This window comes from Paramisgurnus dabryanus, chromosome 8, assembly GCF_030506205.2.
Source record: "Paramisgurnus dabryanus chromosome 8, PD_genome_1.1, whole genome shotgun sequence".
Classification (NCBI taxonomy): domain Eukaryota; kingdom Metazoa; phylum Chordata; class Actinopteri; order Cypriniformes; family Cobitidae; genus Paramisgurnus; species Paramisgurnus dabryanus.
The window spans coordinates 25,569,035-25,592,441 of NC_133344.1; the positions used below are offsets into that span (position 1 = coordinate 25,569,035).

The 23,407-nt window shown below is 38.1% G+C and overlaps 3 protein-coding genes across 3 annotated transcripts in view; 1 reads left to right on the plus strand and 2 right to left on the minus strand.

Annotated features, from left to right (window-relative positions):
• Positions 1–815: 815 nt before the first annotated feature.
• nrgnb (neurogranin (protein kinase C substrate, RC3) b) lies at positions 816–8,853 on the minus strand. The gene is made up of 8 exons (XM_073815575.1): positions 8,801–8,853; positions 8,300–8,478; positions 7,846–7,916; positions 7,609–7,655; positions 5,720–7,274; positions 4,177–4,200; positions 3,044–3,242; positions 816–1,627 (listed from the first exon to the last, which is right to left on the minus strand). Exons 2-8 carry the CDS (start codon positions 8,451–8,453, stop codon positions 1,578–1,580), a joined length of 2,100 nt encoding a protein of 699 aa, XP_073671676.1. The 5' UTR covers positions 8,454–8,478; positions 8,801–8,853; the 3' UTR covers positions 816–1,577.
• A 162-nt stretch (positions 8,854–9,015) lies between these two features.
• Positions 9,016–12,391, minus strand: LOC135771124 (uncharacterized). Its single transcript, XM_065281212.1, has 8 exons — positions 12,310–12,391; positions 11,852–12,172; positions 11,704–11,742; positions 11,264–11,569; positions 11,051–11,183; positions 9,721–9,764; positions 9,470–9,582; positions 9,016–9,372 (listed from the first exon to the last, which is right to left on the minus strand). The coding sequence occupies exons 1-8, from the start codon at positions 12,353–12,355 to the stop codon at positions 9,232–9,234; spliced, it is 1,143 nt and encodes a 380-aa protein (XP_065137284.1). The 5' UTR covers positions 12,356–12,391; the 3' UTR covers positions 9,016–9,231.
• A 4,688-nt stretch (positions 12,392–17,079) lies between these two features.
• Positions 17,080–23,407, plus strand: part of LOC135770246 (uncharacterized) — a 53,846-nt gene continuing 47,518 nt past the window's right edge. The window contains exons 1-9 of the mRNA XM_065279977.1: positions 17,080–17,164; positions 17,551–17,661; positions 17,759–17,951; positions 18,034–18,170; positions 18,274–18,498; positions 19,985–20,126; positions 20,213–20,336; positions 20,474–20,665; positions 20,783–20,920. Coding sequence (XP_065136049.1) covers positions 17,080–17,164; positions 17,551–17,661; positions 17,759–17,951; positions 18,034–18,170; positions 18,274–18,498; positions 19,985–20,126; positions 20,213–20,336; positions 20,474–20,665; positions 20,783–20,920 — 1,347 coding nt within the window. The remainder of the gene's footprint in view (positions 17,165–17,550; positions 17,662–17,758; positions 17,952–18,033; positions 18,171–18,273; positions 18,499–19,984; positions 20,127–20,212; positions 20,337–20,473; positions 20,666–20,782; positions 20,921–23,407) is intronic.

Sequence of the window (23,407 nt, forward strand, 5' to 3'; positions counted from 1 at the left end):
CTGATCTTTGCACTAAATGGCAGTGGCATGGTTAGATAGTGCAGATTAAGGGGTGGTATTATCCCCTGCTGACATCACAAGGGGAGCCAAATTTTAATGACCTATTTTTTCACATGCTTGTGGAGAATGGTCTAGCAAAACTAAGTTACTGGGTTGATCTTATTCACATTCTCTAGGATGATGCAAGCATTGGGGACCCAATTATAGCACTTAAACATGGAAAAGTCAGATTTTCATGGTATGTCCCCTTTAAAGGTGTATTTGGGATTTTAGCATCATCTAGCGGTGAGATTGCGAATTGCAACCAAAATCAATTTAAAAAAGCAATGAGAAGCTACAGGACAAACATAGGTTCTGTCCCAAATGCGGCACTTCATGTAGACTTTCGGTCTCATGACCTTAAATTGCACGTGCTCAATATTTTATGTAAAGATGCAAATACTATATACTGTTTGAATAGTTATGTTTATCATATCTAAGGCATATGCACTGCAGCTGCATATTGCATAATAATCAATAAATAACAGTTTATGCTATTATAGGTATAAATGCAGTTTCTAGAGGAGGCAACAGTGAATATAGAGAAGGTCCATGGGACAATATGACCTTGATAAATGACTGCCCTGGTCTCATTAGTACAGCCATCCAGCTGTGAGTTGCCTGTTAAAAGCTCCAGCAGGTCTAATGAGACTGATGTGTAGGTTAATGCTGGATCATTTGCTTTAGCTTTAGGAACTCAGACTCTCTTTATACAAAGACTTCAAAAGAATATAGATTGGCCGTTAACAGCATGAAACCATTTCTGTGCCAGCAAAGACATTTCTGAGTATTTATTTACTTTCAATTGATACAGAGTTTAATGAGGACGATGTCAACATGCAATATGATCTTCTCTGTCATTCATTAAGCAGCATTGAGATCTTAGTCACACATTAATTCATAAAACTATACTTCGAATGATATGCATTACCTTTAATCGACTTAATGATTAATAAATAATTATAAAAAATTTAACAAAATGATGAAATTAAAATCAATAAATTCAGTCTTGCCATGCCATATAAAGTACAGTACTTTTCTGGAAGCTCTGATTTTTTTCATCTTTTAAACAGATCCACTAACATATTACAAGGAGCAAGCCAAACAAATCAGCCAACACCATTATAAAGAATTATACTGATAACATATTGTGACAAATAACAAATTATCTGAGGCTACATATACTGAAAGTAGTCAAAACAGACCACCACTGCAAAGAAACAAAACAAGAAATATCAGAAGTCAACCATGATGCATTTAGTCTATCTGACTGAAAAGTAAACAGTGAAGAGAAAACCGTTTGGTAAATTGTACACCATCCATTCTTAATTCAAACAAATATCTGAATAAAACATTATTAGGAAGTATACAGATGCCTGTCTGTGGGAAGCAAAAGCATGCTGGAGAATTTATTCACCCAGGCTGGATAATAAGCAGAGAAAGTTCACACATCAAATGAGATATCCAGCCTAATTTTACTACTTTTTTGACATAAAAAGTCCCTCTGGAAATCGTCCTTGAGATCGACATTGAAGTCTTTACTGTTCTGGTCCAGATGTGGCATCTGTCTCTGCTTCATCTGATCCCCCTGCTGTCAAAACAAACAAGACTGTCAGATTTACTCTTTAAGTGAATCAACATCGGCTACAACAGTGGTTCTCAAACTGGGGGCTGTGAGATGGTGCCAGGGGGGGGGGTCCAGTTTAATGTAATTTTATAAAATGTACGTAAATAAACATCAGAAAGATAAGGATACTGACCAACAGCACTACATTGCATAATTAAATATGTTTTGTTGAATTCAAATAGTAAGTTTTAAAATGTTTTATGAACCACTGGGCTACAAAATATGCTTCAAACATGATGTGTCAAAAAGAAGGTCTGCTATTAAAGCATTACTATTGATTTACATCACCAAAATATGGGTTGATCCCAGCTACTCTTACGTATTTATTTTTGTCCAAGTAAAACAGAGCACCTTATTCTAGCCTTGTTTAAGTAATACAGATGCACCTGGAGATAAAAATAGCACTTCCATACATAAAATGCTTAGCAACTAAGAACTGGGTTGATTTTGCTCGATTCGGCACAGAGGTGGGGTGGAGAAGCACAGCTGAAGGAGAAAAATTTGGGCCTGGATGGAGGTGGAAGGACACCTTGATTTTCATTGCTTGCCCCACTTTCAAAATAAAATCCTTCACCAAAGGCCTTGCATAAAAAGACTTACTGAATGGAAGTGTTGGTTTGAGTTATGAGTATAGTTTGTTTATTTGTTGCCTCAAAGTAAAATCTCTGAAGGATGCACTGTTTGTAAAACAATTTAACCTCTTAGCATTCCTAAAAAGGCTAAAAAGGACACTAATTGTACCTGTGATGTTTTCTGTCAAATAATGCATGGTTCCTCCCACAGTACATTGGAACGATAAGGGGTTGTAGAGAATGAGTTAAGGGTGATTGAGTTTACCCAAATCTCTAGAAATGATGCAATTTTGTGCAGAACAGTTTATTTGAGTGAAAACTTAAGGGATAAATCGGTGGGAGTCTTTAATATCGTAGTCTCACAGCAATTGGATTTAAAATATTTATAACTCAAACTGCTCCATATGAATTTCTTGGACAAACTACTTCATTCTCTTTCTGTATATATCTAGAAATAACCCCCTTTACTGCTGCAGGCACCACCTTCACATGATCAGTGAAATGACAGATGTGCTCATTGATAATGACTTCATTAAAGAAACAATTATGTGAAAGCATTAGAACGATTAAACAGCACTCCTGAGCAAGTTTTAATACAACTATAAAGACTCATTAAACATCATTGATGTATCGTTTTAATTTCGTTTCATTACGGACTTGACAGGTTGTTTTAAACAGTAAGAGACTCATCTACTGTGAAACGCAGTAGTATGCAATAACACATTTGTTGGATATCTGGCAACATCTGTACCATATGGAAGCAGAATCACACTTTTACTACATAAATGAGGGGACATGAACTGACCTGTGTCTCCTTGGCTGCCATTGAGGGCCTCACCACTGCTGCTCACCTCCTCCCCAGAGTTTTCACCAGGTTTCATCTTCTTTCGGGTCATGTGACCGCGGAAGCCGGCCTGGATTTTGGCGGCTGCCTTGTTGGCTTCTGGGTCATCCAAGGGGATGTCCATGATGTCCTCTTCTTCCTGTGGTTGGCTGCGTTCCTCCTGCCGGGTGAAATAAACAATAAATTCACATTTGCTGTAAAACAGACACTGGTTGTGCTCTTTAAAAAAAAACAATTATTCTGGCTAGCACTTGAGATCCATTCGCTGTATACAACCATAGTGGATTTAGCATGATGTATCTCCTGCCCACTTAAATCCCCTTGCAATGAATCACAATCCATCAGGGACAGAACATTTCTACAATTTTGTATGAAACGAGCCTGTGCATTAAATCTACAATCACTTTAGTGGTTCAGCTTGTTGTCATTTTATCACACTGTAGGGTAAGAAGTAATGTTATTTGTCTCAAGTCTGTCTTGCATTTTCCACCACAACAATGTAAATGGCTCGTTGGCGGACTTTTAACATCTTGTGTGTGGTTGATACACAAGTCTATTGTAAAACCCTAGCAGGAGCACGTCCACCCCTTTTGAATCAAGAATGAATCTCTTTTAAGTAAATACACGCATGCACGCTCATATTTTGTTGTCATATGCAGAGGTGTTCAACAATTCTCTTATAAATATGATTTATAAGAGAATTACAAGTCTACATACCTCCCAAATGACATTATGCAATTAATATAATATCTACAAACAAACAAAATATGACGCAAAAACATTTTATAATTTATATCTACATGCATACACGTACACAGTGTCATGGTCAGCCACACAAAGAATAAATGATAAAATATGTACACAATTTGTGAATGCAATCATAAGCAACACTATTCTCAAATATACTTCTTTCTAAAGTTACTATCGACATTTATAGACACTAAATAAAGGTTCAAAATACAATCATATATATTTTTATGCAGCAATTTTAATTTCAAAACAAGTAAGAAAAACCTTTAAAAAAGTTGAAATATGCTTAAACAGTAAGCATAAAAACTGACTTATTATTATCTATTTAAATGATCAGTACTTACAATATGACAATCCATGATGCGCAGTTACAGATGCTTATGAATGCGCTCTCGTGTCTTTCAAGTGCAAAAGACCGTAAACCTTCTAACAGGGCAAAACGCCTTGAACAAATACCCCTCTCCTTCAACTATCCTTATAATTTTGAATCTCAGTGTGGGAGGAGAGAGAGAGAGAGAGAGAGAGGGAGAGAGGGAAAGAGAGGGAGAGCATCATCATCAGTCTCACACTCGGTCTGCGCTCCTTTCAAACATTTGGTTTAATGCTGACGATTATAGCGCCATTATTCTCACTTTCCTGTCACCTTGTACCAAAAGCATCAGACATACTTTATTTAGAATAGAAGAAAGAAATAGCATATAATGCTGTACGTTTAAAGAAGTGCAAAATATGCTATTCTGCTGGTCCAAAACAATTAAATAACATCAATTATAATTCAACACTTTCAGTACAAAAACATTTTCCAAATTGATTTTCTTTATATGCTTAGAAAATACTAGAAGCCAGCTCGACACATCAGGCAGACCCACACAGTCAGTGCCTCCTCCACCCAGTGGCAATACACTGTAGTATAACAAGCAGACAGTAAATCCATTTCCCTTTATTTCTCTGAAACATCTCTTGCCTCCTACCCTGCCAAAATATTAAAAAGAGAAAACTCTGTGCTGTAATGATATCACTTTTATTTTCTCAGCATCTGCTATGTGTGCGAAGCCGATATCTATAATGAACTCGCAGAGTTCGCAGAGCACAGAAGTGTTAAAACACATCAAGAAGATGACGTGACTTCACAGTTACTACGGAGATTGATGGTAGCCATGAATATTGTTTCTTCAAATAGCAACTGCATGATTCCCTTTCTCCTCCTACAGTATATAAAGTCTTTGGACAGGAGTTGATATAGGTCAGGTTAGATGACCTACATTGGAGAATGAGAGAGAGAGAGAGAGAGAGAGAAAGTGAGAGCATTACGATAGTTTGTTTTTAATAAACGCATGCTGAAATGCTTCGGACAGAACAATCAAGCAGGTGGTGATATCTGATATGTATGTGCGTCTCGATTGCATTAGCTCTAGATTATTGCCAGGGGAGAAAAAAAGGTTGGCACAATGTTTCCATGGAAACAACACCAAATTTTGTTCTTCAAACCCCCTCTACAGAAGCGTATGGATATTCTTCTGACCTTTCGGTGAAATATCAAAACATTTCTGTGCATAGCGTGACCAGTATGTAGTGCAAGAATTCATGCATACTTGTTAAACCCAGCATGATTGTAATGAGGAGCAGGACTATTTAAGGGGCATCTTCAATCACAGTTCTCCAGAGACCGTGTAAAGGTACAGAGCCGAGCTGTTGATCAGCCCTGTCCTTGAAGGATTTATTTTTACTTGTTAACTTGGGACAGTCTGAAACCAAAGTAAGAATGTGTCTTCTATCACAACATAAACTTTAAATTCGACTACAAGTATCCATATTGTCTTTATGAACACCATCATTGTTATATACTGTATTAGTGGGTGGGGCTGAAAAAATGAGATATGGAGATACCTTTTGTTCACTGCTTTGAGGATTCTCCCGGCTCTCATCCCATTGGAGCTCAGATTGATCCTCCTGATCTTCATTAGTCTCTGAGTTTTCAGTAGGATGTTCATTCATGACCTCTGCTTCGCTCTCAGTTCCCTCTGGCAAAGTCATGTATTGAGCTACCTCACTTTCAGAGGGCAAAACATCTTCCTTTAGTTCTAAATCATCACTTTTCATGTTATCTTGCTCATGAACGCTTGAAAGCTTATTAAACATCATGCTTTTGGTTTGATCTTTCTCTTTTCTGCTTATGTCATCATCATCATCCATCTCTTCAGCATCACAACCATCACTGTCAAGATCGCTGCCTTCATTTAAGGTCTCTGTGGTTGGATCCTTTTCCATTGCACTGATATTTAAAATCTCATTGCCTGTCACATCCTGTGTAACCTCTGCTTCACTGTCATAGTCAATCATTTGGGAATCTGGCTCTGGAGCATCAATCTGACTTTCCAAAAGGTCTTCATCCACCATAATTTTAGAAGTACTCTGTTCATCAATGCTGTTCTCATCTTCGTGCTCACCTGTATAGGTGAAAGATTGATGATCGGTGCCCATTACAACTTCATCCAGCACATCTATGACTTCACTTTTACTATCATATGTTTCATCACCGTAGTTAATGTATGTGTCTTTAATTCTGGTTGTTTCCACGGCAGGGTCATCTTCTACAAATTCGGTGGTGCTGGTTTCATAGTCTTCATTGAGCAGTAATTCATCTTTTTCTTCATTATGCTCCTCTGTCTCTTGCTCTGCGTCTGTCCTACTTGTTTGAGTTATGTCTTTTTTAAGAACATGGGTTGTTTCTGTTGACTCCTCCAAGTAAACCTTCTCAGTGATTTTCTCCTCTAGGCCAGTGTCCTCCAGTAATGGGACATCCTGTTCTGAATCTTCAATATGACCATAAAATTCTGGTTCATCTGTGTTTTCATCCTCAGACATTTGATCTGCTTGTTTGCCTATATCCTGATCAATATGTGAATGAGTTTCAATGAAAGATTCTTTTACTTGGTTATTTGGTAAGTTCTGCACATCCTGCAATTTTGAATGTTCACCGTCTGGCAGCAAAGGGCTTTCCAAGTCTCTGTTGTTCTCAGTTGATTCAAAACGTGCACTTAAAGGGGGGTTTATTTCTTGAGCACATACATCCACGTTTGCAAGACCACCAAAGGAAGGAAGAGGTGTTGGCTCAAGTTCAGATCTGCAGATGTCTATATCTACAGATTGTTGTGCCGCCTCTTTGTCTTTCTGTACCTCTGTATGTTCTGATTGTATTTCTGGAACCTCACTAGGGTTTTTGAGTTCTTGAGCATTAACATCTGCTCGTCCCACATAGGACAACTCTGCAGCACGTCCATGTTCGGCCTCACCGGATTCCTCATCTAGGTTCTTATCAAACTCACATTTCTTCTTTACTGCAGTGTCGACTGAATTACCAGAATTATTAGCATTGAGGTCTTTTCCTATGGAGTGTTGAGATCCATTGTTTCCAAAAGTTCCAGAATCACCGGTTTTGTTTCTGAAAATTGACATTTAAGAAGTTGTTTATATGCAACAATGTGTGATATTTTAAGTAAGCGAGATTGTGTATCTGTGCTCGGACACTAATCTATGTTAAATTATTAAATTCCTGTCTCAGAGACAGAGAGCCTCACTGAGTTTCACCTTACTACAATGTCCTAAATGGACTGGAATCTACCAGAAATCACACTTTAAGATCCGACAAATACTTTACTTTCATCCATCTCGGTTGTATTGCCTATATTTTGCTATCTCACTCACTGTGTCATTAAAAGTAGCTGCAGGCTGTTCCTCTCTGACAAACTGTTCACACTTTCTCATGTAATACATACCTTGCATTCACTTTAGGTGAAATGGAGCGTCCTTGCGTTGCTGTATCCTGTTGTGAGAAGAACAAACAAACAACATGCACCACTTAGATTAACTTACTGCAATAAACAATGTAAAAAATCAAACAGAAACATGTTAATGCAAGCTAATCAAATAGATCAGAACTTGAATGCACTGTTCTGTACGTTACTTTGAATTAAAGTGTGTGTCAAAAAAATGAAACAAACTAAAATGGTTACCCTAAATGCATGATTATTGTAGAACCTGTCTTCCAACCTTGCACCCCACTCTGCTGGATCAAGGCCACTTACTGGAGCAAATGACATGCAGATTAATTTATTATTTGCAAATAGTGCACACTAAAGTGTCATTAAGTAGATTAAATAATACCAGACTTTCCCTATTGGATAATGCATGCTTTAGGCACTAAGTTAAATGTTATTAAATATGCTAGTAGTAATGATGACTATATGAGACGTATGACATTCACAACTATTATTACACTGGAATACTCGATTGTGATTGGTCAGTCGGGACGCAACCCTCATAGAAGTAATCTCAACCGGTACTACGTATAAAGTATGTATCACTCCGCTGTTTTTACATCAGATTACGTGTCCAGTTATTTACTCAACCGTGAAATAACAGAAACGGTGTACGTTATGGATGAAGCCAAGGCGAAAAGAAAATCACCCTCTCTGGCTTTAAGCCGCTTGGCAAAGTGAAGTGCAGCAAACGCGGGGATGTCTTCAGGCTGGTCTCTCAACACCTCTCTGGCAAGGCCCTCCAATAAATTCCCAAACCCTTTGGGAATACGCAGGTTTGTTGTGGAGAAAGGAACAGACATCTTAAACTGCACCTCGGATCTTTAGCTTAATGAGGAATGAGACACATTTATTAAAATGTCATGCTGTTATTAACTATATCTGCAAGATAATTTCCAACGTAAATTATGTTTTAATTGGAGTAATTAAATCGTAGTTTTCTAAATAATTAGAAAGAGTAACATATTAAGCTTTAGCATTATCGTTTGTCATTGTATGTTCGGTATTCACCTTTAAAACAGTTATCATTTAATGAACGTGTACCAGTTACTCTGATTAACGTAAATATTATCGTCATATTGTCTTTCTGAGTTGTATTTACAATATATTTGAATAATTTCGGCAAGTGAACAGCCTTAAAGTTTCTTACCATTCAAAACTCCAAGATAAATGTTGTCCGCTGTTGCTACGCAACCAAAACAAGGTTCCAACTACGGAACCCAAAGAGGGTCATAACACGTTTCACATTCAGATTATTTATTGGCATTTCAATTGGCAAATCGTTAACAGTATAATATACACAAATATTTAAATGGACAGACCCAATTTTAAACAAGTTTTAATAAAAATGAAATGTAAAAATGTAAGTAAAAATATGGAGCTGCCTAATGATAAATATTTATCGTAATAAAAGTATTTTTGTTATAATGATACAGGTAAATGCTAAAAACAGCAGTACTTAGCAACTATATAAGCATGGTGCACACGCACATACATTTTACATATACACAATGTTTAATTAAAGAAAACAGAAATTATGATTTTGCCACCTTGTTTTCTAAGAGTTAAACAATTCGTTAACTAACTAAGAGCCTCACAGGAGTAAGTAATCACAGCGTATTCTGATGTTGTGCTTAATTTCCTGGTGACCTCTTTAGAGTGAATGAGCAGCCTGTCAGATGTAGCGTGATGTAGCCCTGCTCTCGTCTCATCTTTCCATCTCTGCACAGATTTAAACAGTCACACATATCAGGTCCCTTAAAATGAAACAATAAACTTGGAAAATAGTTCAGAATTTAACTTCTTATATTTTTCTTACAGGTCTTTGATGTTTTGAAGACTGGTCAAAGGTGTCAGATAAATCTGGATTGCTGGATCCTCTCACAGAGATCACAATGTCAGCGTAAGGGACTTCATGATCACTCTGGGTGTCTGGGGAAAATCGCAAAATATAAAGTTGTTTGCGTCTGTTAACCATTGTTAAATAGGCAAGGTCTTTGTCCGATAATGTGTGTGAAATGCAAATTAAAGGCTTAAGTAGATCTCTTAAAAAAATACAATAATAAACACCTTGAGCGATTGGTCCCATCACCACAGCATTTCTGGATGTAACGCTATAAGAGACCAGAAATATGGATTAAAAACAGTATATGTCGCAGTGGCGGCTTATGATTGCTCTTACGAGGGGCGTAAATTTAAAATAAGTGTCATGTGTGTTGCTTGTGTTTTCAAAATATGTGTTTGTTGCGTCATGTGAACCATGTGCATCATGTGTTTTGTCAAAGTAAATGCCTGCTGCACACGCGTCAAAACCGTTTATGATAAAAGAGACGCTCACATTCACAAAATACACACAAGACACTCACTCCCTTAAAAGTGAACTCTGATTACGTATGAGATTATGCGAGTATCTGGCAAACGCGAGTGTCTCTTCTATCATAAACCCTATTGAGGCTGTTTACACTTGGTATTAAGATGTGTTTTCATCGATCGGATCACAAGTGGACGAGAGAGACACATTGCGTTTACACCTGGTATTTAAATCCGTCTCTTTTGTCCACTTTCGACCGCATCTGTCCTGAATACTGTGAGGGGATGGTCTGTGAGACGGTGGGCGAGTCTCTCTGCTGTCATTCAAACGCGAGCGGGAGTAATTATGAGTTTATATGGACGCAAACTTATATTATGTTGGAGCCCGCTGATTGTTTAGCAAGTATACATGCTGCACAGTGTTTTGTACGTTTATTTGTTGGAGCTTTTTCTGAATTTTCAGCGCAATTGATGAAATAGGATCGCGCAACTTTCACGCTTTCAAAACGAAACTACGGAGAACACCCCGCAGTAGTTTTATCAATGAAAGGCTAAAAATAGCGCTGTTCACCGTATGTTCACGGCAGAAGTCAAAAAAGACGTAAAATTAGTGTTTAATACCTCAGATTAGATAAATGGGTGGAGAGAAGGCGGTCGCATGTGGCTGTCCGAACGCATTCAACCACATTGCGTTCCGCAACTGCAAAGCGATCCGATCGAAAGTGGTTTCGACTACCTCTGAATGTGGTTGAAAGTGGTCGAAAGTGGACGCGTTCAAAACGTTTTGAACACCGTTTACACCTGGCATTAACGTCGTCCACTTGTGATCCGATCGACGAAAACGCATGTTAATGCCAAGTGTAAACAGCCTCTTAGATGCGTCTGCAGCAGGCACTTATTTTGACAAGACCGTGATGCACATAGGTTCATTTGTCACGCCGAACACATATTTTGAAATGACGAACAACACACATGATGGGCTACATACATGTAGTGACGAACTTTGCATCGTGCGCCCTCGAAAAAAGAAGTCACCGTCCACTAATGATGTGTTGGGAAACATTTTTAGGATCATAAGGTTGCACATTACCTTTCATGCATTGAACTAGTTGTATCCATCAGCTTACACCCTCTTCTGTAGCACAGATATACTAGATGGGCCACCAGGACAAATATTGCAGACACTGCAAAAGCTGCAAAGATCTTGGCCCAGATGAATCCATCTGTATAGTAAAGCTGACTTAATAGACTGTTTTGTATTTGGATATGAAAGTGCGTGTTAGGAAATTTTTTTTTAACTCACCAGATGTGATGACCTCTATTTCCACAGTTATAGGATGGCTATTACAAATCCCTTTTCCCTGGCACCTGTAATGCCCACCATCCTCTGCTTGAATTTGACTCCACTGAATCACAGTGTAATTTGGTGACCTGGGGATTGAACCGTTTTCTCTGACCCACTGCCCCTCACACTGTTTATTGTCAGGGGCAATACAATGAAGTCTGAGTGAAGTTCCTGCCATCACTTCTATGGTGGATAATGAGGTTAACACCTCATCTGACTCCATGTGATTTCTGTACATCTTCACACTTAGAGATGGACCTAAACCTATAAGCAAATTGGAATCCAGTACAAAGTCATCATATGAAGAATTTGAATTCATTTTTATCAGATTTGATATGTGAGGCAGTTACACGTTACCAAATTAAACCAAATAAAGTTTGAATAATTATCAAACTCACCTTGTGCTTTAGGAGGTGTTACAGGTTTATCAGATTCATCTGTTGAAAGCACAATTACATCACACTCAGATAAAGTCTGGGATTAATTTGACTGTAAACAAAAGACATTATTCTTCATCACATTCAATGTACAGTTAATATTTCTTACCCTGAACTTGCAATGTTACTAGAAGCTCTGTTTTATGAGGAAGGCCTGGGTGATCGCTCTCTTCAGACAAGCAAGAATAGTTATAGCGGGTTTGCTGTATAATTAAATAGGGTGTGTACAAGATTTGGCTGCACGTTTCTCCCAATTTTGAATATTTTTTACTCCATTCACAGTTGTTACATGCAGGTGTATCTTCCCATATCCAGAAACCACGAGTGAAGCCACTGGAACAATTGTACGTGCAAATTAAAGTAAACGGCTCTTCAAGTTTTACTTTCTTAATCTGAGGCTGGGTCCCGGTATTCATACTTGTCACGGTGGCTGCGAAAAGTGATAAAGCAATAAACAGAAAACCATTTATATGTATGTACTGCACATACAAACACAATTTAAGTATTTTTTGAAATAAAGTAAATGTTTATAAGGCATTAATGGAAAACCAAAAAGTCATTACATACCTTGGAGTCTGAAATTTAAAAACAGCAACACAAGAATCAGTGCCATGTTTTGGCTTTCATTCGGGAGATTTTTTTTCTTGTGTCTAAATATATAAATGAGAAATGACAGTGAGATTGATCAAATGGGAAAAAACAAAGAGTAGCTCCTCCCCAAGGGGTGGGACCTCATTCACACAATGCACCTGCCTCCGGAAAATGTGGTTAACAGATGTGTTGATGCATTATTATGCATTGTGAAATGAGATTGTGCCTCTTGTAGTTTCTGATTTGCGTGGCACCATCTTTGAAGGTTATGCTAAAGTCTCATAATCCAGTCTAATTATGAGATTAGGAGCATAAAAGTTTGATTTCATTTTTTCACATTTCAATATTTGACATGACCTTACTCAGTAAATATTAAAGATATCAAGGTTTTACAGTATGTTCTTTACATTATGATTTTATGTAGAAAACAGTCAATCACTAAAAAACTACTTAAGATGGGTTTTCACTAGGGATGCACTGATAGGATTTTTGTGGGCCGATACCGATTTAAACAGATATCTTCTGGCCGATAACGATATTAAACACTTGTATACAATACTATTCAGTTGGTCTATTAGCTAGTTTATTTCTGCATCAAATTATTTTTACTGAACATGGATTGGATCTGATTAACATTCAACTGACCAACATAATAAGAGAGGCACAAATGAAGCTAAAACAAATATAATAAGACAGCATGACAACTTTCAAAGGTGGTTTTTGCTATTCAGCATTTATTTTATTAACAACATTAACTCATTTTTACATATAATGGATTTCTTTATGCAGTTAATTAATAAACAATCGGTATCGGCCTTTCTCCTGCTATTGCCGATATGCCGATGGTTTCAAATTCATCAAAATCGGCCGGTAAATATCGGCGGCCGATACATCGGTGCATCACTAGTTTTCACAGACTGGGTCACAATTTAGCTAATAGGAAAGATATGCATTAAACAGTATATTCCAATTATATTTTATATCTTCATTATTAAGGTTTTTGGGAATTTACATTCAAGAAATATAGTTTTTTTTAATGAATGAAATAGTAGAGGGGTAACACATTTCCAGTTATTCCCTGATGGTTGTTTTTTTACCTAATTAACATTTCCTACAGATCCAAACAGTTTATGCTGAGATTGCCTGAGTGATTTTTCCCAGTCAGACTATTGATATCATCCATGTTAATGAATCACAGTGTCTTTCTCAACACTTTGATTAATTCATTTGCTGATAGTTTTGCTGCAGTAAACTAGATCACGTTCATGCGTTGCAGTGGAAACTCAAGGTTGGTGCAAAGCTGCAGATGTTTCACTTAAACGTATGGGAACAGGAAACATCATGCCTTCACATTACCATACAAACCACAACTACTCCACTAAAATCTATTTAAACTTGTTCCTGTGTGGTTGGTATATTTTAAATGTTCATATTTCATTTAAATGTCAAACATTCATTTTTATTTTGCTTGATTTGTCTGGATCTCTGGGTAAACTTGTCCAAAAAAAAAAAAATGCAGGTCATACGTGCAGTATTTAACCCCAAAATCTAAATTCAGTAAATAAATGAATACAATTCTCATTTATCCAGAATATAAGATTAAAAAAACCCAGATTTTTTTGATAGATTAGTGAGATCAGTCCAGGCGTTACAAGCAGTCAGATGATTTTATTTGGTACATTTATATGTAAATGCATGTAAGTCTAAAATATTAATAGTCTTAACATTAAGAAATCGGAAAGCAAACAAGATCCTGTACAGTCCGTGTTTTAAAAAACAAAGTGTTATTCTAGACAATAAAGTTCACAGTTCTGCCCAGTAAGTGTATCAATGGCTTCTGATGGAATTGAGTTACATGGTTTGAATTTCACTTTCAATTATTGAGGTGTCCCTATTCACCGATGGACTTAAAGGGGCTACAGAGCGATCGAGGACAGAAGCCTGCAGAGATGAAACGGGGAGCTTGAGCGATGTTCAACATGCACCGATATTTCATTTTCTTTTTCTCTTTTGAAGCATTGAACAACTTAATACAAATATGGAATGTCCTTGTATCAGGTAAGCTTTGACAGCATTATATCCGAATTGCAATGTGTTTATTGAATTTATTATTAATTTGAGTTATTTTTACATGATGTAATTTTGCAGGTGCAGACATAAAACCTGATATTTCAGAGTATTTGATTCAGTGTAATAAGACACATATATCATGCTCAGAGGGAACCTATTTTTCATCAGGCATCTGCCTTGAATGTCCCGCGGGCCAATTGTGAGTGTAATAAATTTCCCTTTTAGTAAAATCCTTTACAGAATTACGTTAGACAAAAAAATATAAATAAAATATTTGTTTTTTATTGCAGCTGTCCTGGAAATGTTTCTGCACCTAGAAAGTGTCCCACGGGCATGTTTAACCCTTACACCGGAAAGAGTACTGTTCAAGATTGCCAGGTGTCCTGTTTCATTTTTAAAATAATTTCTAGTTATGTCACCATCATTTTTCATCACATATTTTGACATCAGGTTAGATGCTCAGATGTTGTTTTTTCTTTTTTTTAAAGCCCTGTGCCCCAGGTTTGGTTAGCACAGAAGATCGTGTGGATTGCAAGCTGTGTCCTGCCGGTTTTTCCTGTGATGGTGGATCAGGCATCCCTACAGCGTGTCATTCAGGACATTATTCTCCAGATGGACTGACACAGTGCCTGCCCTGCCCCTTTGGCTTCATTTGCATTGATGGCTTTCAAATAAAGGTGTGCGCAAACGAATGTATCTGTTTTGTGTTGCACAAAGTGTCTTATTCAGGTTCAGAAATGCCACTGATAAACGAATATGCCAGGCGAGGGTGGTGTAACTGTTGCTAATATAAATGGATGTTTGATTTCATAGGTTAGAGTCATCCTTTCTCAGATTAAAAACTTAATTAAAAAATATTTACATTTATTAGTTTAGTTAAAATGACTTACAGTGCATTAAAGGTATATATTTTTTTAGCATCCAAAACATGCAGAGAAACACAGCACAGTGTTTATAAACACATTTGTTTTAAATGGTAATAAAAATGATGACATCATATATAATGTAAAATGCCCCTGAATAATATTGCTCCTTAATAAAAAAGTGTATTTGTGCTATTAAATTGGACTGTTTGTTGAAGATTGAATATAATTTTTTGCATTGTAGTGTGGTGCAGGGGAAGAACCAAACACGAACCAGACTATGTGTGTTGACTGTGTTGAAGGCTATTACTCCAACCTGTGCAGTGCCCTGTGTCAGCTGTGTCCTGCAGGTAAAACACAGCATCCCATGTTTATTTAAAATACATTTGATGTCTTGCTTGCACCTGCTAAAACTAACCTCAATGTCACAATGGAAAGAAATGCATTCTCAACAGTGACTTCTTTTTTCGAGGGTGCTCGATGCGAAGTTTGTCACGTATGTAGCCCTTCATGTGTGTGGTTACTTTTTTCAAAATATGTGTTCTGCGCATCCTGTGTGCATTACATATCTTGTCAAAATAAGTGCCTGCTGCTGATCCGTCTAAAGAGTTTATGATAAAAGATACGCTCGCGTTTGCCAGATATTCATGCGTAATCAGAGTTTACTGGTAAGTGTCTTGCATGTATTTTGTGAACGTGAGCGTCTCTTTTATCATAGACGGTTTTGAAGCGTGTGCAGCAGGCACTTATTTACACAAAACACGTGATGCACATGGTGCAACAAACACATATTTTGAAAACGCAAGCAACACACATGACACTCTGAACACTTATTTTGAAATAGCGCCCCTCGGATGAGCAGTCACGAGCCGCCACGGATTCTCAACCACACTTACAAACAGCTAATAGTTTTGCACATTTCATTCTTTAGGGAGCTACTGTCCCTACAAAAAGATGTCTGAACCTCTTCCCTGTCCCGTGGGCCACTATTCAGACAACTTGGGTCAGAGTGTGTGTAAAAAATGCAATGGTTCGTCAGACTGCAAAAGTACAACGACTCCATCTTGGTCAAAGGGGCAGCCGCAGCTGGGGCTGAGGTCAAGGCAGCTTTTCTCTTGTCCCCCTGGGACATACAGAGACGGAGAGAGATCAGACTGTGTTGTGTGTCCTCTCGGTGAGTTAACGTCTCATGATGGCTTGGTTTAATTTAAAAAGTGTCTGCTAAAATATTGTTTAACTGATATTTTGCAGGACACTACTGTGTTGCTAGCATTGCAATACAATGTCCAGCAGGAACTTATGGACCAAAGGAGGGGCTACAGAGAGAACGGGACTGTGCTATTTGTCCTGCTGGTACTTTTTTGTATAGTGTAGATGTGGGAGAATTATTCGTAATGTGATTTTAATGATTTTAAATCTTTGTTTATATCCCAGGGTTTTATTGTTTGGAGGGCACTTCTCGCAGACCGAGTTCTCAGTTTTTGTGCCCACAAGGCTATTACTGTGAGGAGGGCACGGGGGTGCCACACGGGTCACCTTGCCCCGCTGGAACCGCAGGAGGACAATTGGGTCAGACAAGTAGGGCAGCGTGCAAGAGATGTGCAGAGGGTCGCTACTGCCCTGCAGGTTGAACCCATAACGCATATTCTGTTTTGTATGCATGCAAGATTCACACACTTTATCTTTTATGTTTGTTGATGCCACTACATATTCTGGGTTTTCACTTAAATACTTTTTGTAAGTCAGGTAGTTAAATCGAATAATTTAATGTTAAACAAAGCTGCGATACCATGTCTTTTGTCACTAAACCTACATGAACTACATGACTGATGTGCTGTTTTCTGTTGTCAGCTGTTTCCTGACTGTTGATTGTGTAGCACAATGCATGTGTGATGTGGGTGAAGAGCGGAGGGAAGATGGAAAAATTCTTTACGATGTTTTTAGAAGCTGAATCTCTTTCATCTTCTCTCATTGGTTGATAAACATGTACTATAAAAAGGATAGTTCACGGATAAGTTAAAGGTTTCTCATCATTTATTCCCTTGCAATGTTGTTCCAAACCCATATAATTTTGTTTCTACTGTAAAACATAAAGGTAACAGGAGTTATATTTAAATGTATGTATTATATGTTTTCTATATGTGACCCTGCCTGTAAAATGTCTTTATATTATGTAGGATGATTTTATGTTGAAAACCCCAATTCACCAAAAATGACTCCTATACCACTTATATATATACATATATGTATATTTAATTGAAACTTGTCTTGGTTGGTATTTCAGGTTCTGCAGGTCCTGGTTTGCTTTGTGCTCGGGGAAGATACTGCCCAGCTGGCACATTAAATGAGATCTTATGTCCACAAGGAACCTTCACCCCACACCAGGGAGCCCTGAGTAAGGTTTTAGTTTTCTTAAAAACACACATTCAGAACAATTCCTTCCATTTAGATATTCTGTTGGGTCTTAAATTTCTTGATCTGTATTATCATAGGTGTGAAGGACTGTTTAAAGTGTCCACCAGGCTTTTATTGTCCAGAGGGAACGAGCGACCCGATGCCCTGTCAGCCGGGCACATTCAACCCTCTAGAGGGGCAGGATGCTTTGACAGACTGTAGGCCTTGCTACCCGGGCAAAGCTTGTACCCAAGTAGCATTGAGGGTTCCTGATGTGGATTGCATGCCAGGGTAAGTGCATTTCACAACCTTTACAATTTACACCATATTGTGTATCTAAAAATCAGCTTAGCTTTTTATTTTATTTTTTTAGGTTTGTATGTCCACCAGGTTCTGCCCGACCGAATGACCCATCCAATGCCTGCCCTCCTGGTACGCTTAGCAACCGCACGGACCTCACTGACCTCTCCCAATGCCAGCATTGCCCTGCACGTTACGCCTGCTTTCGAGGTACCAGGATCTCAGCTCGTATGTTTCACTGGATTTGATCCCTCAGCCAACAAAGACCTTTCATTCTGTGGTAAATGTCTTGCTTTTTATTTTTATTTTACAGGCACAGGTGGCATCCAAAGACCACCACTCCTCTGCTTTCCTGGGCATTACTGCCCCACAGGCACTATGTTCCCAACTCAACACAAGTGTCCTGCCGGCACCTGGAGTGATCGAAGTGGGCTTGAGTCAGAGAGTGAGTGTCGGCCGTGTCCACGTGGCTGGTACTGCTTAGCGGGTGTGGGCGCCCCCTCTGGGAGATGCAACTCTGGACATTATTGTCCTGAAGGTACTGACAATTTTTGACTTGAATGTTCTTTCACCAGGAAAACATGGATGAGAAACACAATAATTAGAGCATGCTATATTAAATAAATTTAACCAAGTTTTTTAAATAAGCTGTGTACTGAAGCTGATTTAGTTTTTAAACCTATTACACAATAAAATGCAAGCAAAAATTATTTAAGATGGTTCTTTGGCAGCCATGTTGAAATCACCACTGGGTACCACCTATAGAGACAGAGTGCAATACATCATAACCTCAAAACCACACCCACTGGGGGGAAAACAATCCATTTGTCTCCATTGAGTTTGTATTGTGAGATGCCCCCTCCCTGTCATTTCTGGCTTATAACAAAAAGCAGAATAATGCCCAAAAGCTGCTGTGTGACAGGATGTACAGCTAACAAGCCCAAAAATAACCAAAATACGTTTTTATAAGCTGTCGACCCCAAAAACGAGCGTTTAAAGACACAAAAGTGGAAACAGTCAACTTTTCATAGTACTATTATTAGAACTACGCCCACTGGAGGGAAACATAGTCGGCGATCCACTTTTGTGTCTTTAAACACTCGTTTTTTGGGGTCAACAGCTTATAAAAATATTATTCTGAGTTTTTTAGCTTGTTAGCTGTACACCTTGTCACACAGCAGGTTTAAGGCATTATCCTGTTTTTTGTTATAAGCCAGAAATGACAAGGAGGCAGCCTTACGCAATACAAAGTGAATGGAGACGGTTGGATTGTTTTCTCCCCGGTGGGCGTGGTTTTCAAATTAGCATAATTGTGCTCTGTCTCTATACTTACAGTATGCTGTATGGTAGTAAGCAAGTACAAATACATAACTCCTATGTATTGTATGGGGAAACCTCAGCTACTAAATGGCAGTACTTATAATGCTAAGGCCACTATATTAAAGCGGGCATATCATGAAAATCTGACTTTTCCATGTTTAAGTGCTATAATTGGGTGTCCGGTGCCTCTATCAACCTAGAAACTGTTTAAAAGATCAACCCAGTAACTTAGTTTTGGTAAACCATTCTCTGCAAGCATGTAAAAACTAGGTCATTGAAATCTGGCTCCCCTTGTGATGTCAGAAGGGGATAACATTGCCCCTTAATCTGCACTATTCAACCATGGCACCACCATTTAGTGCAGAAATCAGCTCATTTGCATATTAAAGGACACACCCCCAAATTGCACATTTTTGCTCACACCTATAAAGTGACAATTTTAACATGCTATAATAAATTATCTATATGATATTTTCAGCTAACACTTCACATACACCAAAGATTTATTTTACATGTTAAACAGTCTTGTGAAATGTCCCCTTTAAGCATTATATGTAAGTATACTATGTCTTTTCCTTTTTATATTGTTTCTTCTCCTTTAAAATTGTCTTTTTATTTTAAGTGATAAATGGTAAGACTGAATGTCTTTTCATCATCTGCCATTTATCATTCAAGAGGTTTTATATATGTGTGTATCTCTACAGGTACGTTGTATGGCTCACAGTATCCATGCCCTCCAGGCACCTACAGCACAAAAATGGGTAATGGTGGAAAAGAGGATTGTCAAGTCTGTCCAGAGGGCTATTACTGTAATGAAGGGACATCTAAAGCGGCGCCCTGTCCACCGTGAGTAGCCGATCCATTTGGCGCTAATGAATAAAAATAAGCAGAAAGTCAAAACTACTATATTTGATGTTGTCATGTGTGTCCAGGGCAACATTTCGTCGGATGAAAGGGGGGCAAAGGGCAGAGGATTGCTTAGTTTGCCCAGCTGGCTACTTTTGTCCTCATTCAGCCACTATCAGTCCAAAAGTGTGTGGAACAGGAAGTTACTCTGTAAGTGTTCATTGTTGCTCACTGCCATTGTCATATTTAAAGTAAGTGTAAGAAAAAATGTAACATTAATTTAATTTTACCGTGATTTCTATTTATCATCTTACCTCTTTGATTTTCTGTCTTCCTCTTGTCCTCAGGACGAGGGGTCAGAGGAGTGCCTGCCGTGTTTGCCGGGTCACTACTGCAGCAATGAAACGACCAGTGCGGAGGCCATGCTCAGAATAATGGTCTGCCCTCCGGGGTTTCTGTGCTCTCAGGGTCTGGATCGAGAACCCCAGCGCTCAGCAGTATTCTGCCCAATAGGGTTTTACTGTCCAGGTGGAAGTGTTGTAAGTATCATTTCGAAGGGTCGGGAACATTGTGACCGTCGTCGATCAACATGTCAGATGATCAATGATTTGAAACATAGCAATTATTTCCTTTTCTATTATTTACACGCTACTCAGGATCCTAATCCAGTACCGTGTCCTAAGGGAACGTACAGTCAACAGCCAGGTCTGCGTGACCCTTCAGACTGCACTAAGTGTCCAGAGGGAGAATACTGCTACACAGAGAATCCTCATGAAGAGCCTATTATTCAACCAGTATGGCTGTGTATTTCTTTGTTAAACATCTTAGACATTTGTTGTATTCTAGGCAAATAATGGTTAGTTAAAAAAAAACACATAATACAGAAATCTTGCAATGTCTTTAAAGCTGGTGTGTGTGTGTAAACTTTAGCGGCATCTAGTGGTGAGATAGCATATTGCAACCAATAGCTCCCCACTAAATTTCAAACATAGACTGTAAAAAATATGGACATAGTGTTCGTGACGTTACCCATAGTGCCTACCGTCACCATCTTGGCCGTGCGTCACCACGCATCACTTGCAGATAACTGAAAATGGGTAAAGAGGCGGGACATGGGTGAAGCTGAGGTGGCTGGTTGCTGAAACCATGCCCACCTAGCTCGATTCTAGTGACAGTAGTGTCAGTTCACCCATCACTCAAGTGGCCACGCCCTTAATTATGCAAAACTTTAAGGCTTAATATAATTGATTAATAAACTGATGAATTACAAAAAAATTCATCCCCTCACAGTTGTCATGAAGGGCAAAATTAGTTATACAGACCAAAAACACTTTTTTACCAATCTACTCTATAGAACGGCATTTAATATAGGGGTCTATTTTGGAGCCTGCCTCTAGCGGCCGGTCGATGAATTGCAGTTTAAGTTACTTCCGTATTGGCTTCATCAGAGAGATCAGAAGGTTGCCCCTCGATTTCAAAACGATAGCCTCCACAGGACAAACATGTCATCTGACTACAATACTAATTTCTCGGCTCGACAAATAATATTCCCTGCGCACGCGCACACATAGAATTGTGGAACAAGATAATGAAGTTATCTCAGGAGACAGAAAGTAAACTAAACATTGGATTCAGATGTGCCTTGATGCCATCCTGCCTTTAAATGCTGGCAACATTTTAGAGCTTTCGGATGCAGCCAACGTAGGGATGAAATGCGCTTTGTAGAACCAGTGTTGTATAAAGTACTAGAAAGCAATACTTGAGTAAAAGTACAAGTATTGTACTAGAAAAAGACTTTGGTAGAAGTGAAAGTTGTCTTTTAAAATATTACTCAAGTAAAAGTCTTAAAGTATCTAATATATATTGTACTTAAGTATCAAAAGTAATTTTCTGATATTTAATGTACTTAAGTATTTGAAGTAAAAGTAAAAAGCTTTTTTTTTTTAAAGCAAGCGGTTAGAACTTTGATTGTGAACTTTATTGTGGCTTTCTTATAGTAAAGCATATTCAGGGTTCCCATTATCTTCTTAATCTCAATCATCAAATAAAAATCTGTTTTTCCAGGACTTTTCAGGCGCAATTCTCTTAAGTTCAAAGAGCAAACAGCATATTTTTAGAGCTGACATCAAATAAAAAAGCAGAAATTTCACTTTTGTATGAACTTCAGGTAAAAAATAAAAATAAATAATAACTTATTTATTTCAAAACATGAGCATATTTTTGAAAAAAGTGGAGTACTCCTTTAAGTTAGCTGCTCTACTAAGAAAAAATGCCAACTTGTTGTGTGGCAATGAAAGCACTGTGACTTTGATCAACAATGCAAGCGTACATTCACAATGTATAACATTAGCACAACATTATCCTATAACCACTGAGTTTTGAGTTAATTAACATAAAAGGAAATCTCAAGTTTGACAAAACGTATGATGCTTTTGAAGACGTGAATACAGTCCTTAACCCTTTCTTTCTAACCTGCCACTGATTAACTTAGCAGTTTTTAGCAGTTTTTAATAAATATTTCTCAATCTAACATTAGCCTACCGGAGGGAATATTCGACCGGCAGTTATGCTATAAATGAATTAAATAAAATCAGCGGTGTAATGTTAACGTTGACGTTTATTAAACCATCACATTAGACAGATAATTATCTGATACGGCTTATGATAACTAATGTTGAATCATATTGACATTGTGGCTTTACTTAATAACTATTATTTTAACGTACCTTGATGTGATTCTTCAGGTTGGACGGGGAGTTTTTAAATGACAAAATGTAAGTGATTTTCGGTAGGCATAAGACGCGCTTTATTCGGTAATCGGGAATCTTTAATTCCAATGTACACAAACATTTCTTACAAATACGGCCATGGGTGTATAACGTTAGCTTTCTCACCCTGTTCATCGTCAGGGTGGTCGATTACGATAACGGGAGGTCCTCCAGTAGGTGCTTTCATTGCAGTTACAGTTGTGCTTCCTCATCCTTTGGCAACACTACGCTAAAATAGAGTATGCGTGAAATAGAGTGTGCGGAGCGTGCGTAATGCAATCTAGAAGCACTGATTCGCCAAAAACTCCCTTATTGAGGTCGCACACATTTCTTCTGATTTTATTTTGTAGTAACGAGTAACGAATATGCTTAGTGGAAATGTATCGGAGTAAAAGTATACATTTTATCTAGAAAATGTAGTGGAGTAAAAGTGAAAGTTGACATAAATTTAAATAACGAAGTAAAGTACAGATACGTGAAATTTCTACTTAAGTACAGTAACGAAGTATTTTT

Bases quoted from the DNA above. Each gene is read 5' to 3' on its own strand.
- nrgnb (XM_073815575.1), bottom strand. From the start codon at position 8,453: ATGTCTGTTCCTTTCTCCACAACAAACCTGCGTATTCCCAAAGGGTTT. The intron at 7,656-7,845 runs GTAACCATTTTA...TTCTCACAACAG, and splicing joins ACAATAATCATGCATTTAGG to GATACAGCAACGCAAGGACG. The intron at 4,201-5,719 runs GTATCTCCATAT...AAGCATCTGTAA, and splicing joins CTCAAAGCAGTGAACAAAAG to CTGCGCATCATGGATTGTCA.
- LOC135771124 (XM_065281212.1), bottom strand. From the start codon at position 12,355: ATGGCACTGATTCTTGTGTTGCTGTTTTTAAATTTCAGACTCCAAG. The intron at 11,743-11,851 runs GTAAGAAATATT...TGCTTTCAACAG, and splicing joins AGTAACATTGCAAGTTCAGG to ATGAATCTGATAAACCTGTA. The intron at 11,570-11,703 runs GTGAGTTTGATA...ATTTGCTTATAG, and splicing joins AACACCTCCTAAAGCACAAG to GTTTAGGTCCATCTCTAAGT.